Source organism: Pyxicephalus adspersus, chromosome 4 (assembly GCF_032062135.1).
Source record: "Pyxicephalus adspersus chromosome 4, UCB_Pads_2.0, whole genome shotgun sequence".
Classification (NCBI taxonomy): Eukaryota; Metazoa; Chordata; class Amphibia; order Anura; family Pyxicephalidae; genus Pyxicephalus; species Pyxicephalus adspersus.
In genome coordinates, this window is record NC_092861.1 from 149,337,343 (window position 1) to 149,351,538 (window position 14,196).

The window sequence follows — 14,196 nt, forward strand, 5'->3', positions numbered from 1 at the left end:
TTTCGTCTTGTGCTGTCCTTGGTTCTTTCATCATCCTGGCACAGAGGAACCACTGGGTGATGCAATTTTTTCCATATAATTCCTTCTTCTGCAAAGGCCCATGATCGGTTGACATATTCTCCTGTAAATATGAAAAAAATAAATAAAATAGTGCCAATCTCATGAATATCATGTGCAGAAGGAGCAGCCTGAAGTCCCCTGGGATATGTGACAGAGGTATCCGAGGAAGCTCTGAGCTTCCATTCAGTATTTACCTCCTCAGCGGTAAAGTCAAAAAGGGACCTTCCCTTTAAAAAAAAGTTATTAAGGAAAACAAACACATTATGACTTTATATAAAACAGTTATCTACTTCTTTATATCCAGTAAAAATTGTGGTGATAGGTCCACTTGACAAGCAGAAGACTATGAATGGCCATGGCACTACAGTCTATGGTAGCACTTTGGTATTGTGCATTGTGGTGCCCTGCAATACATGTGTATCATAGCTGCATGGCTTTCATCCATTATTGTGCACTGAATTATTGTTTCCGCCTTGCACCAAACCACAAAGATATGATTCAGCCCTCTTTTTCCCTCTCTATTCAAAGCTAAATAAATAAGCGATAGCTGTGAGCATTATTCTTGTTATACATAAATACATAACTAATAGAACATAATCCGGTGCCTGGGAAGGTGTATTATTTGTTTCCAAAATATAGAATATTCAGTAGACACATATTGTTTTCCCATCTTCCTCCTAATCTCTTTATTGTGATTTCAGTTTACCTGTCAGTTTTTTTTCAAGTGTGATAATCCTCCTAAAAAACAAAGATTGTAACACCACACAGGATGTATTTGGGGTGGCGGTAGAGACTTTGTAACTTTTTTTACCTGAATCAGTATATAAATGGTAAGTTCTGCTTAGTATCTACTCAATCTACTCACCAGATATATATAAGCTAAAGTGCGAAAAACATTTGATGAAATATAATACTAACCTCACACCCAACTCATGGCAGGCTAGTAAAGGTGATGTCTCTGGGGTTTCTCTTAGGATCCTGTGAATGCAGAGTTGCTATTTTCTGAGTTGAGTTCAAAGTCAAATTCCACCAGAATATCGGCCATTGGGCCTGATTTATTAAAGCTCACCAAGACTAGAGAAGATAAACCATCATGGAAGGACCTGGATGATCCACCGAACCTGAAACAGGTCCATGATTGAAAATGTTTCCAACTAATAACAAATGGTTATAATGCATAATCATTATTGTCTTTATCCCCACATGTAATCCTTACTGGGGGTGTTACACTTGTAGCCTCTGCTCACTAGGGGGAGAGGGGGCTACAAATGAAGACATTCTAAATGGAGCATGCATTGTAGCCTCAGGCATGCTTGTGAGGGCAGTTTAAAGATCTGGGATGACTGTGGGGGTAAGTGTTATTGTCTGAGGTCCTTGTAAAGGGCATTGTTAAAATCTGGGGTCCCTGTGGGGGTCAGTGTTATGATCTATGGTGCCTCTGGGGGTAGTGTAATAATGTGTGGTGCCTATTGGGGCTGTGCTATTATCTGGGATGCCTGTGAGGGCCTTATTATAATATGAGGTGCCTGTGAGGGTAGTGTTTGGATCTAGGGTACCTGTCGGTGCAGTGTTATATTCTGAGGTGCCTGTGGGGGCAGTGTTTGGATCTAGGGTACCTGTCGGTGCAGTGTTATGAGGTGCCTGTGGGGCAGTTTTTTGATCTAAGATGCCTGTGAGAAAAGTGTTATGATCTGTGGGGGTAGTGGTATGATCTGGGATGCCTGTGAGACCAGTGTTATGATCTGGGGTGTCTGTGGGGGCAATGTTATAATCTAAGGTGCCTCTGGGGGTAGTGTAATATTGTGTGGTGCCTATCAGGTCTGTGCTATTATCTGGGATGCCTGTGAGGGCCTTATTATAAGATGAGGTGCCTGTGGGGGCAGTGTAATGATCTGGGGTACCTGTCGGTGCAGTGTTATGATCTTGGATGCTTGTGGGGACAGTATTATGATCTGAGGTTCCTGTGGGGGCAGTGTTTGGATCTGGGGTACCCATAGGTGCAGTGTTTTGATCTGGGATGCCTGTGAGAAAAGTGTTATGATCTGTGGGGGCAGTGGTGTGATCTGGGGTGCCTGTGAGACCAGTGTTATGATCTGGGGTGTCTGTGGGGGGAATTTTATGATCTGAGGTGCCTGTGGGGTCAGTGTAATCACCTGGGGTCCTTCAGGTGGTCATTTCTAAGTTCAGCAATGTAATGTGTTCACAAAATGAGATCATCTGACTCCCTGAATATATGGAATGATCAGGTTTTACCATCAATGGATCTTTTTCCCTGATAGCACGGACACAGACAATAATGCCAGGATTCATCTGGCATGAGACATGATTGTCCGAAATGGATTGTCCACCACAGAGTCCAGATCTGAACCCCATTGAGAGTCTTTGGAATGAGCGACAGAAGAATTTACAAATTGTATTTTTTTCCTATACGATGCATTTCTATATGTATCCATTAACCTTTATCATATGAAAGATTCACTTTCTGCCTTAGCCACAAAGCCCTGGCCCCTTGGAGCTGTTATTCGGAGGGCACTTACACACTCAGTGAATGATGCTAATGGATTCACACTTTCAGCTCCTCACTGCAGATAACACCAGCCAGCAAAAAGCTTCCCGAAGATGCCACACGCCATATATTTCACACACTCCATCACTTCACACCTCGGCCACCTAAGCCAATGGCCCATAAATGATGCAACCCCCAATTTACGCACCCTTGGCTATTTTTAGATTGAAAGTTTTTAGGTAGTTGATGAAAGTAATAAAGTGTAAATAATTGGAGTGGAAAGTAATGCGGCTGTCAGAAAATGTGATTATTAGTTTTGGGCATTCAACTAATGAGTTGTAAAAGTGATTGGTAGCCATTGGGGGCAGGGGAGAAAATCTGAACGTCTCAGTATGCCAGGACATCAATATTAATGGTTGGATGTTGTAGGGGAACACGGAGGGCATCCTGCAAATGGAGACACCAAGGGATATTGGCTGCTCTAAAGAACTAGGCTTGGCTCGGATGATAAATAGACGCTAATTATGTGAATGGTTGATTGAATCACTACACGGGCAATAAAATGTGACATTTATTAGGAATTGCAACAATTCTGCAGGTTGGCATTTAAAAAGGATCTGACGTACAAATTCTTTCCTGCTGTAAGATCCAGGAATTAGCAAGGTGTACATCAGATCCTTGATATAAATTGGAATTAAGGATCTATTAATCATTTAAAGGTGACTACGGCAATATATTTTCATCTATCTGTATGTATTTTTCATTTATAAAACTTTTTTTCAGCCAGTACAGAATAAACATGTTAATCCTGCCAGAGACACGGTATTCTGGTCACTTCCCATGAGCTGAACTAAAAGCTTTTTTTTTTTTTACACTAAACTACTTATCCATCCGCTGATGTAATGGTGAAGAACAGAAGAAGACATGTTGGAAGTCTAGCCTGGGTGACAACCTTGGCTACTTCCATAGATAAGTAAAACAAGCTGTTGTTACTCTAGAAAATGTCAGAGCAAACAAACCTTGTAGTACGGGAAGGGTGCTTGACGTGACGGATGGTGCTGTGTAGAACTCATGGAAACAGAACACAAAGTCATCGGCGCTTCAGAAGACAAGATTCTAGTTTTATTATGAAAGCACTTTCACAACATGACGTTTCGGGCTACTCAGGGTCCCTTCCTCAAGGCAATATAGTGACAAAAGGTAAAACATGCAGAGCACTTTTATACCAAAGGAAATCAATCTTAACACCTGTGATCCCACCCCTGCTTACCCCATAGTCCCACCCATCCAGACATGATTAATCACCCACTCATGGCAGTTAATAAATGTAAATAAAGAAGCAGCACACCAACAACTTTTGGGGAAAAAGGGCTCTGATAAAATAGAACAAGTCCAAAGCTGGCAAAGGCATCTACAACTAGTGTGGACACCATTGCCAGACAACCAGCTGAGCAGAGACCACTATAGGGACCTCTCTGATATAGTAGGGCTCAGCCAATCCAGCTATGGGACAATGACAGCTGCCACAGTCCTGAGTAGTGTTATACCTGTCATTCACATTTTTTGTTTAGTATTATACTTACTCCTTGCCTAGTACCCTCAATGGAAGAGGTTTATTTACCTCTCCCCCTCCTGCCTTGCACAAAATTTTTCCTATTAAATTACAGGTTTTCTTTAAGAAGATTACACTTTAACTCTTGCTCCCCAATAGTGCCCTTCGTTCCAGCCGTGTCACCATTTCTAAAGGCCAAGAAATGAGATTTCATCTGGTGCTGAACTATAAATTTCATGTTATCAGATTGAAAAGCACTCCATTATCCATTCATTGGGATTGATTCGCAGGGCTCTGCGGGGAATACAAAGCACATTCCACAACACAGGAGAAAGGTCAGTTAATATGTTTTTGATCCAAAGCCAAAATGGCTCCAAGCCGTCACCTTGCTCCATTTTGCATTTAAGATCGCAATGGGAAAAAAAATTACTATTTGGATCTATCGATGAAACCATAAAAGTGTTTTATATTTGTTAACCCCGGTGTCTGTCTATTCTTTTATTACATATAGAAGAACATTGAAAGGAGAATACTCGGTCTATTTATTTTTGATAAATCTTTTAGATAAACTAAAAGATGGATCCGGACCATCTCCCTCCTGAAGCAATGGCAGTGCCTGCCTGCACGGTGTCTTTTGGCACGGCCATTTGTAGTTCCTCACTGGAGCATGTGACAGGGTAAGAACACACCAGCATAAATGGGGGACTCTTGTCACCCCCTAACAGGAGCTGATTGAATAAGGACCTTTAAGTCGTGAATCTGCCCCTCCTGTATTTTTCTGCAGGTCTGCTCTTTGCACATTCTATGTACTGCATACTGATAATATCCTGAGTATTATCCGAGATATCTGTTAGTAGTACACAAGTTTATCAAGGCATCAGGTGTATTAATATCCTTTATGGCTGTTGAACATTTTTGTGTCTGGAGATTAGCTTTATTATTATGATTAATAAACAGGATTTATATAGCAGCAACATATTAGCAGCACTGTACAATAAAAAGGGGTTGCAAATGACAGACAGTGACACAGGAGGAGAAGAGGACCCTGCCCCAAATGCTTACAATCTAGGAGGTGGAGGAAGTAAAGCACAATAGGAGGGGAGATATCTAATTGAGGGAAGTAGTGAGGGTTTTAAAAGACAAAAAATATTGGTAGGTGAGGTTGAGTTTTAAGGGTTCTTTTAAATGAGCAGAAAGTAGGAGCAAGCCAAATAGGATGAGGAAGACCATTCCAGAGAGTCGGGGCACCTCTAGAAAAGTCTTGGAGCCGCCCATGTGATGAGGTTATGAGTGAGGAAGTCATTGGTGGGTCATTGGAGGAGCAGCTAGGTGAGTATATTTTTTACCAGGTCAGAAAGGTAAGTGGTACAAGAACTGAGATTTGAACGCAAGGCACAGGAGCTTGAATCTTATTCTAAGATTAAACGGAATCTAATGAAGAGAACTACAAAGAAAGGCAACAGAAGAAGAGTGGTGGGACCTTTGAGAATGAATTGCTCCACCGTACCTTCAGTTTTAGTAGTAGTTGTAACTATGCACTGTAAGGGCCAACAAGTTTCCACAGAAATGACATGCAGTCCAGTTTTGGGCCCCAGTTCACAAAAAAGACATTGTGGAATTGGAGAGAGTGCAGAGAAGGGAAACTAAACTAATAAAAGGAATGGAGGAGCTCCACAAAATGTATAAACGGTCCATATAGAGAACTCTCTTCCTGATTATTCACTTTCAGGTCTTTGCGTCTGGAGAAAAAGAAGTTTAATCTCCGGATAAGGAAGGGATTCTTCACTGTAATATCTGTGAAAATGCAGAATCGGCTCCCCCAGAAAGATCATTAAGCAAATTCTATAGATTGCTTTAAACTGGATGCTTTTCTAGAAGCACAGAATATAACTGGGGATTAAAGGAAAGATTACAGACTGCTGATCCAGAGAACATCCGATTGCCTCATGGGATCAGGAAGGAATTTTTTTCCCTGGTGGGGCAAATTGTACCCGGGGTTTTTTTTTTTGCCTACCTCTGGATCACCTGTCTATAGGGTTTTATATCTGGGATATGTTTATTTCCCTAGGGGTTACACTTAATGGACTTAATGTGTCTTTTTTTCAACCTGACTAACTAAGTAACTTTGTAACATTCAAAGAGGAAGACCCTTACACTACATAGCTGGTTGTACATTTGCATGACCTAACTGATTGAATAATGTCTGATTGCTGTGTAGTCTGTTTGTTATCTGTTATTTTGTTGCTATAGAGGTGGCAGTAAATTTAGATGCATTGCTTTCTATTGCAAACATTTCTTCTTTCAACCCATTATTTATTTATCCCAAGATAGGGATGTAAAGTAGAACTGAGAGATTGAAGGTTTAAGGGTTAAAGTTACTGGATTCGGGTTCACTTGCATCCGATTTCATTGACTAACACAGATCCTTATTATGTGTCACACACCCAAGGGGGTCAGTCCTTGATCATTCAGCATCTCTCATTATGAATGGGCAATTCCCCCCCAGGTAATTCAAAAGCCAGTTTCATGCATGCAGAATAATGTTTTGCAAATATCCCAAAGCCCAGAGTTATACTCCCACTAATGGCAATTTCAAACCAGCAATTTTAATGGCCCGGTTTGTTTTTATACAGTTTGCTTTCACTTTTGTATGTTATTATATTGGATCTTCTTGGAAAATGACATCTCACTGTATTCAATAAATTGTGATTATACATTACTCTCCACCAACAAACGCTTCTTTCTTTCACTCTTATCCAGATGATAAGGAAGGAGCTTGGAACTTTAAATAATTCTGCTTGTAAAATGATTGTCTCTGTTCTGTATCGGTGACACATTACACACCCACAACTGCTTTATATTCAAAGCTTTGATTGTTTGCTTTTTTATTTAGCATTTATTGATGTATTGTTCTTATTTCAGGTTTCCATTATGTGAAGACCTCATCCAGCAATCCCCTTAACTTCTACACCTGGAATATATCATGGATTATGAGAGAAGTGTTTTCATATGCCGGTCCGAGACCCAAACATGGTGAGTGTTATTGAATTCTTTGCCCTGCTTTACCCTGTTACATCAATGATGAATGGTAAATGGTGAAGTGTGTTTAGCCATTGCCTTCTGACTTTTATTTTCAGCTAACACATACTAGTTTCTCTGCAGTTGGTTAAATTATGGGTTCTACTGATACGAGCTCTTCATATTTTGATGAAGGGTCATAGAGATGGGGGTCAACAGCCAAAAGACCTAAAATGGAGCAGCAAAAATGTTCCGTTTTCAATAGAACCAGGAGGGTTAAAGCTACATTCAGGATCCCTTTGCTGTCTATGTCCTTTCTGGGGGAAATTTCACTTCTCGTCCACCAGACACCAATCATTGAAACAGAAAATGGAACTAAATTTTCCTAACTGGATTCAGAAATCCAAAGATTTATAACCATTCCCCTCTCTACAAAGATTTCCCCTTACTTCTTGTTCCAGTAACCTGGCATAAAATGAAAACCTTGCTTGTTCTTTTTAAAAAAATGGAAGAAAATAATTGAAGTTCCATTTTAATTCCTGGCCTGGACTAAGGTCAAAAGGACAAAAGATATTCTAATATAACCAAGAAAAAAAAGACTTCAAAAGATACATGATGGGAAAAAGATTAAATTGAGTTTTATAGTGAAGGTAATTTTATTTTTAAGGCTTTTGGCAATAAGAAGCATCTAGTACATGTCTGCTAAAAGCATGAGCATGATGCCAAAGAATATAAATATGATATCTCAATAGGGATATGGATGAAGAACATATTATCTATTTTATTGTTGGGTCTTCCATTTTATTCCAAACCTAAATTATTATTGTAGAACTACCTAATCCTAAGTAACCTCCACCTGCTCTACTCCTTGTGATGGAGGTGGGAGTTCCCAATGAACGGGTTCATAGAGCGGGTTCATATGGAGTGGGTTCATATCAGTGTCTTTCCAGCATCAAGTAGAAAAGCAAGGATGTAAAACAGATTTCCTCCAGTTTATTCCCAATCCAGATTCAATCCAGCTAATTTACAGTGGAGAAGGGCATAATTCTTAAAATATGACTAGCACAAGGTTTGTCAGTTTGATCTCATATGATGCTTTCTTAAACTGAATGTCAGCCACCGGTCTAAAATTGTTGGTGGATGTCACCATGTCAAAGTAGGACTCCTATCTATGGTAACTACTATCTAGACACAGGTTCACTAAGAGGTCCTTAATCTTCTCCAATGACCATTGGTGGTCAATCCACAGATACATTGCTAGGTTGCTGCTTACTTGCAATGGAATTAATTTTGTTAACCTGGAGAGTAAGAGACAGTTCTCATCGCGAAATGTTGGCTGTACCTCTGATTCTGCTACTGTTGGGGTGTTGTGAGGGTTTTTTTCACCAATATGTCACTTTTAGGATGAGATTTCATAAAGTCTTGCCGCCATTTTGCTTTTTCTACAATTAAAGCAGAGTACAGGAGTCTCACTTAAGGTTGTTTTAGGAATCTGCCATCCAACCTTCTGTTTATATTTGCACAGGTATTCAGACTCCTCTCCTGTATTAAAAAGGTTTACTATGAGCCCACTGCACACTGTGAGCTACTCTCAAGTCAGATAGAACCCAATTATAAAAATGGTAGCCCTGGAGATGGCTCCACCATTTGTTTTTGTTGCCAACCCCCAATGTATGAATAATAAAGTACGAAGAAAAAAGATAGAACACAATTTATTTCTTAGGAGGAGGATGTACAGCATCTTCTAGCCCTTCTGCCCCAGTCCGACTATGCTTGGCTGGCCTCTGTCATTGGGTTTTACCCCTTAGATTATGGAGACTTTGCATGTGGGTTATACTCAAAGTGATTCACACACAATGATAACCCCTTCTACCACCCATGGTTTCCAAGTATTGTCAGAAGCACAGAACCACAGTCATAATATCACAGAGTCTAAAATAAAATATTTAATGGAATTGGAAAGGATTTATTTCAACAATACACTAAACATGTTGATAAAGAAAAAACAGAATTTGCAAAATAATAGCCGTCTACATGTCAGCTTTAAATCTTTATGATGCCTAGACATCCATGAACAGATATCCCATTAAGTATTTTCCACTTTGCTCATTTTCATCATTGCCATTTTTCAGGAGTTTAACACAAAATAACTTCTAACATTGCCCTATTGTTTGATATGTATCTTGTCTACTTGTGTCACCATATGTTCACTTCTCACATGCTTTCCCCATTGGTAATCCCAAACGTTGGGCCATTAGGCTACCAATGGCTACTAATAGACCTGATAGATAGTCCAGCTGCCCTTTAACCAGAGAACACATTTGCATTTACCGTATCTAAGGCCTGAAAGCAATTAACATTTTGTAACTTTTATCAACACCCAAAACTCCATCTCATCATGAATTTTCGCCATAAAGCGAAATTACTTCTGAAGACGCATGCAAAAAAATCCTTTTTATAGACATCTTACCTGGTCTAATTTCCCAGTATTAAAGAGATCTAATAGCCTTATTACATCGAGATGAGAGAACATTCTACGAGCACATAAATTGCACAGCTACCTAGGTGCCGCAACGTAAGTGGCCCTATATATAAACAGAAAAACTGCCTGCCTATACAGCGCACTCATTTATAACGCACTTTACTGGAGTTGAAATGAAGACATAACATGTTATCTCGCTAATGTCACAGTTTGCTCATGCCAGTACATTTTCATAATAATGAGAGCCGTGTTCATTATGGCTGACAAACTCTGCCTCCATATTGGAGTTTTTAAATCAAACATTTTTATCTGCCGCGGGGAGCGGGTTATCAAAATACTCCATAAAATGACTCGATTTAATTTTGCCTGGCTCGGAGGCAATGACTTCCAGACGTGATGAATACATCGCTATAATGGCAAACTAAATAGCAAAACCAAGCTTTTGGCTCCGCACGATGAGAAAATAAGTACAGTGGCTTGCAGAAGTGTCGAGACTTTCGCCCAGTTCTCTCATTTAATGGAATAACAATTCCTATGCTGAAATTCGGTTCCTTGGGATATTTTTATTGCAAAGGGCTGAAACTCAAAATTAGATTTTTAATGAAACATTATGTAATGTTGGAGGATTGAAAAATGAGAAAATTAAAAACTATATAATAATTATATTTGTATTAATTGCTTGCAAGTTTTTTAATCTGCAGTGTTATACTTTGTAGAGATTTGTTTTATATCCATTAAGGCACTGAGGATGAGTTACATGTGCAGGAAGTGGCTGGTTAACCTTTGCAAAAATGTATTGTTATAAAAAATCAGCCAAGGTTTTACAAATCTCTATAGTATTGCATGTTACAAAAACATGGTCCTCATAGGTTTTACTGCAGTGGTGCAGGATTGAGATGAGACTAGGACTAGGGTTTCATTGGGCAAGCTTCTCTACCATCCATCACATCACAGATCTAATCTCAATGTACAGATATTTATTATTAGAGCACTGGGGATCCTTCTTTATGACTTGTTTTTGTAATACATCAGGATTCAACAGAACATATAATACTTGAAGAATGCATGTAGAAATGCACAAAGGGCTATATGGCAAAACACAGGTTTTAACTTTAGGGATCTGGTCCAGCACCAGTGCTCCCCAGGCACCAGCCCCCCAATCTAACACCGCAATGTTTGCCTATAGCAAGCCCCAGAAGGCTAGATACGCCGTCTCAGCACACATTTGCCCCAGGATTTCTGTGCACAAGGAATGGCAGCATGGGGAAAGACTGACCGAGAACCAGGAGCCCACAGATAATGCAGTACAGGAGAGTCCAGCAGAGTCCATAATACAGAGCCAGAGATCATACACTGGTAATCAGTCCACCAGATGAGATATCCAAGGGTAAAGGCAAACTAGAGTCAAGGTCCGTCCAGGCAGGAAGTAAACCTCACAAATAAAAAAATGAAAGCAGGTTGGTTCTTGATTGCAGAAAGCACAAATTAATACACCTGCCTGTTCTAAAGTTTTAAGTATACACACCTGTCTTTTTGGATGCTGGTATCTTCACGGATCTTCTTCCAAGTTCAGGTCATCTTGGTTGGCCATTCCTTCATGGCAGCCAGGGGTATCCTGGGATGCCCGGCATCGTACGCTGATCTGTTTATGCCATCCAATCTTCTTTCTCATTTAATTTCCATACCCTTGTAATCAAAAGAAGCCCTACGGCATGACACCATCACTTGTATACTTCACTGAAGGCATCATTTTTCAGGATATGAAATTCCAAAACCTTTTTTTATAGTTAGGTAGAGAATCATCAAAGAGCTCTGACACATTAAACAGTTAATCACCAGTAAAGAGGAATCAGAATATTTACTTCTCCTGCACCTTTGAACACCTCTTGGATCCTGAGGACAGTTTTGGAAGTATTGATCTAAATGATCTCCCAAAACTTTATTTGCTTTTTTGACCTCCCCATTACCCCCGAAATATTTAAAAGGACTCAAATCCAGGGAGCACAATGTTACTGTTTTTGCATTATGTTATCCTGATGGCACAGCAGGATATACAATAGGAGGTGAGAATTAAGATATCCTTTATGAGTTGTGGCTAGATCGGGTGTTCCAGTTTGAAGATTACGATTCACCTCCCTTTCTTGTGACGATAAAAAAATTAGATTTCTCATTATTTTCTGTACTGATGACAATGGTCACCATGACCAACAATGAAGCTGCAAGCCAATAGATACTGGGTTGATCCAATGGACTTTCAATATTATTCAGCTAAGAAGCATCATGAATCCATCCCACTTCTCTATATCACGAAGAACCCCTCACCGTCAGGGAAGATTTTAAAAGAAGATGGACCCTGCATGTCATGAGACGGGCCTAAGGTAAGTATAAATGCAAAGCAAAACCTACAACGTGGTAGGGGTTGCAAAGACTTAGGTTTGATCACTAGCCACATCTGATTGGTTTATTGCAGCTTGTAATACCTGATCATTAACCAAAAAAAGACTTATTGTGGTCTATGTCAATGTGAGGAATGCTATCTGCTATCTGTACAATAGCTATCATGCTGATCACCACTTTATTATTGCGGCGGTAGTAGTAAAACTGCTGGAAAATGGAAGTCTGAGACTATTTATTTATGAACTGGCGATCATTTACAAAGTTATAATCATGTCAGGCACTTTAATGCATGGAGCAAATACAACAGGGACATTATTTCTGCAAAGATAAATACATTTCCCAGCATCAGCATGATTTCCAACTTCATAAATGGGCCCCTTAGTCTTATTCACACAGCTGACTATCAGGTTTATGGGCTGAATAAGAATATCTGTTATCTGTGAGGTTTTTATTCATTATTTTAATGATTTATTGGCAGAGGTCAATTGTAAGGCGGGTATAGCCTCATTAGGAGTTAGCTTTGGATTTGTGTCGGCTTAGAACTTTCAAACTATTTATGCAAACATCAAGTTTCATTTTTGTCATAGAATATGTTTTTCCATAAGATGCAATTGGTCAAGGGTCCCACACATACTGATTTCAATTCTCTGAAGTAAACCTGTGATTTTTTTATAAACTTTTTACACTTTAAAGTCTGGCTTAGAGTAGATGAAATGATTATTTCACATCAAAGTACCAATATGGCGATGTGCTTTACAAATTCATTCTTTGTTGTACCATCTCCAGGACTCTAAAGCCGGCATAGAAAAAAGGAACTGAATGACAATTCTATGTAAAATTAAAAAAGGAAATGGGGAGCTCCATGTGCAGCAAAAGGAGCTTTTTTTATTGGAGGAGAGCTGTCAAAGTCTGTGGTTCTTTGTTGTCTCCACATTGTCATCCTGATCCTAATGGGGCAGAAAAGGGAACGGTCACATGAAGCAAGACCCTATGTGGTGTCCATGGCACAGTGCAGAGAAATGAAGGTTAGATAATATCTGCACTCCGGTATAATTATGTGCCTAACTTTGTTAAAGAACTATGGATCATCAACTGCCATTTTTTTCCATAAAATCCTGTTTTCAGATTTTTTCAAGCGTTTTGTTCCCCATCTCATTTCTGATTTTCCTCAACATTTTTTCTGCAACTTTCTATCTACGTGCACTTTTTCTAACACTGGCTGCACATCATTGTTTTAGACTTTCTGACAGTGAAAACAGAAGCCAATCTTCCAGGATATATATCTGACGGCACGGCCATTTGTAGGCTCCACCAAGGAGTGCATGTGAAAAAAAAATGGTATCACATGGTTGCAAATGTCAGGTTATCCATGGCTCCCTTTATTCAAGGAGGGGCTTTTAGATTCCAGTAAGTTCCACTCCTACAATAACTTAGAGGCCAGACTGTGGATATAAGACACTGTCCTTGAACTAGATCCTTCTCGCTATTGAGGGAGTATAGGAGGCGTGTTGAGAAGGCACAACTATCTAACTTTTCTCTGACAGGCTTGTCGCCTGGAATAGAGTCTGGAATTATTTTAAAGGGTAACCTTGTGCTATTTTCTATATTTAATACATTAAAAAAATTAAAGCCACTTTAAGGCATTCCAACCATGTTATGTGAATGATTTACGGTACCTATTAAAATTGTTACAATGTTGCAGCCAACAAATATCCCTATACTATACAATGAAATAGGTTATTCCAAGTGGATTATGTAAAAAAATAAACAATCACATTATTAAACTATTGCCATTTGACAAACCCTACTGTTTATCAAAATATTGGGATGCTAAATAGCTAAATTCTGTAAATTTGCTGCATGGTTAGATTAGCCTAATTTTTGCATAAGTTTCTTTATTTTCCAAAATATGCCAAACCATCCCCCACTCATATTCATTTAACAGTCATGTCAGGTGTTGGATTTTAGGTTAGACGGACAGATTATATTTATATAAATATATATAGCTATATAAGTTACTTTTTTATTGGGGTGTTACGTTTATAAAAACTTAAATTTAATACAAAAAAAACATTATTAATTAAAAAGTAAGTAAACTCCTTTTTGAGTGGCCATTTGTTTTTAAGAATATACCCGTTGATCCTTCCAGTCCTCCCGTGGTGGATCCATTTTCTGTGTTTG

The 14,196-nt window shown here is 39.3% G+C and overlaps 1 protein-coding gene across 1 annotated transcript in view; it reads left to right on the top strand.

Moving 5' to 3' along the window:
- Positions 1 to 14,196, top strand: part of ALK (ALK receptor tyrosine kinase) — a 423,979-nt gene that overhangs the window by 103,996 nt on the left and 305,787 nt on the right. The window contains exon 2 of the mRNA XM_072409969.1: positions 7,041 to 7,151. Within this exon, the coding sequence (XP_072266070.1) occupies positions 7,041 to 7,151 (111 nt within the window). The remainder of the gene's footprint in view (positions 1 to 7,040; positions 7,152 to 14,196) is intronic.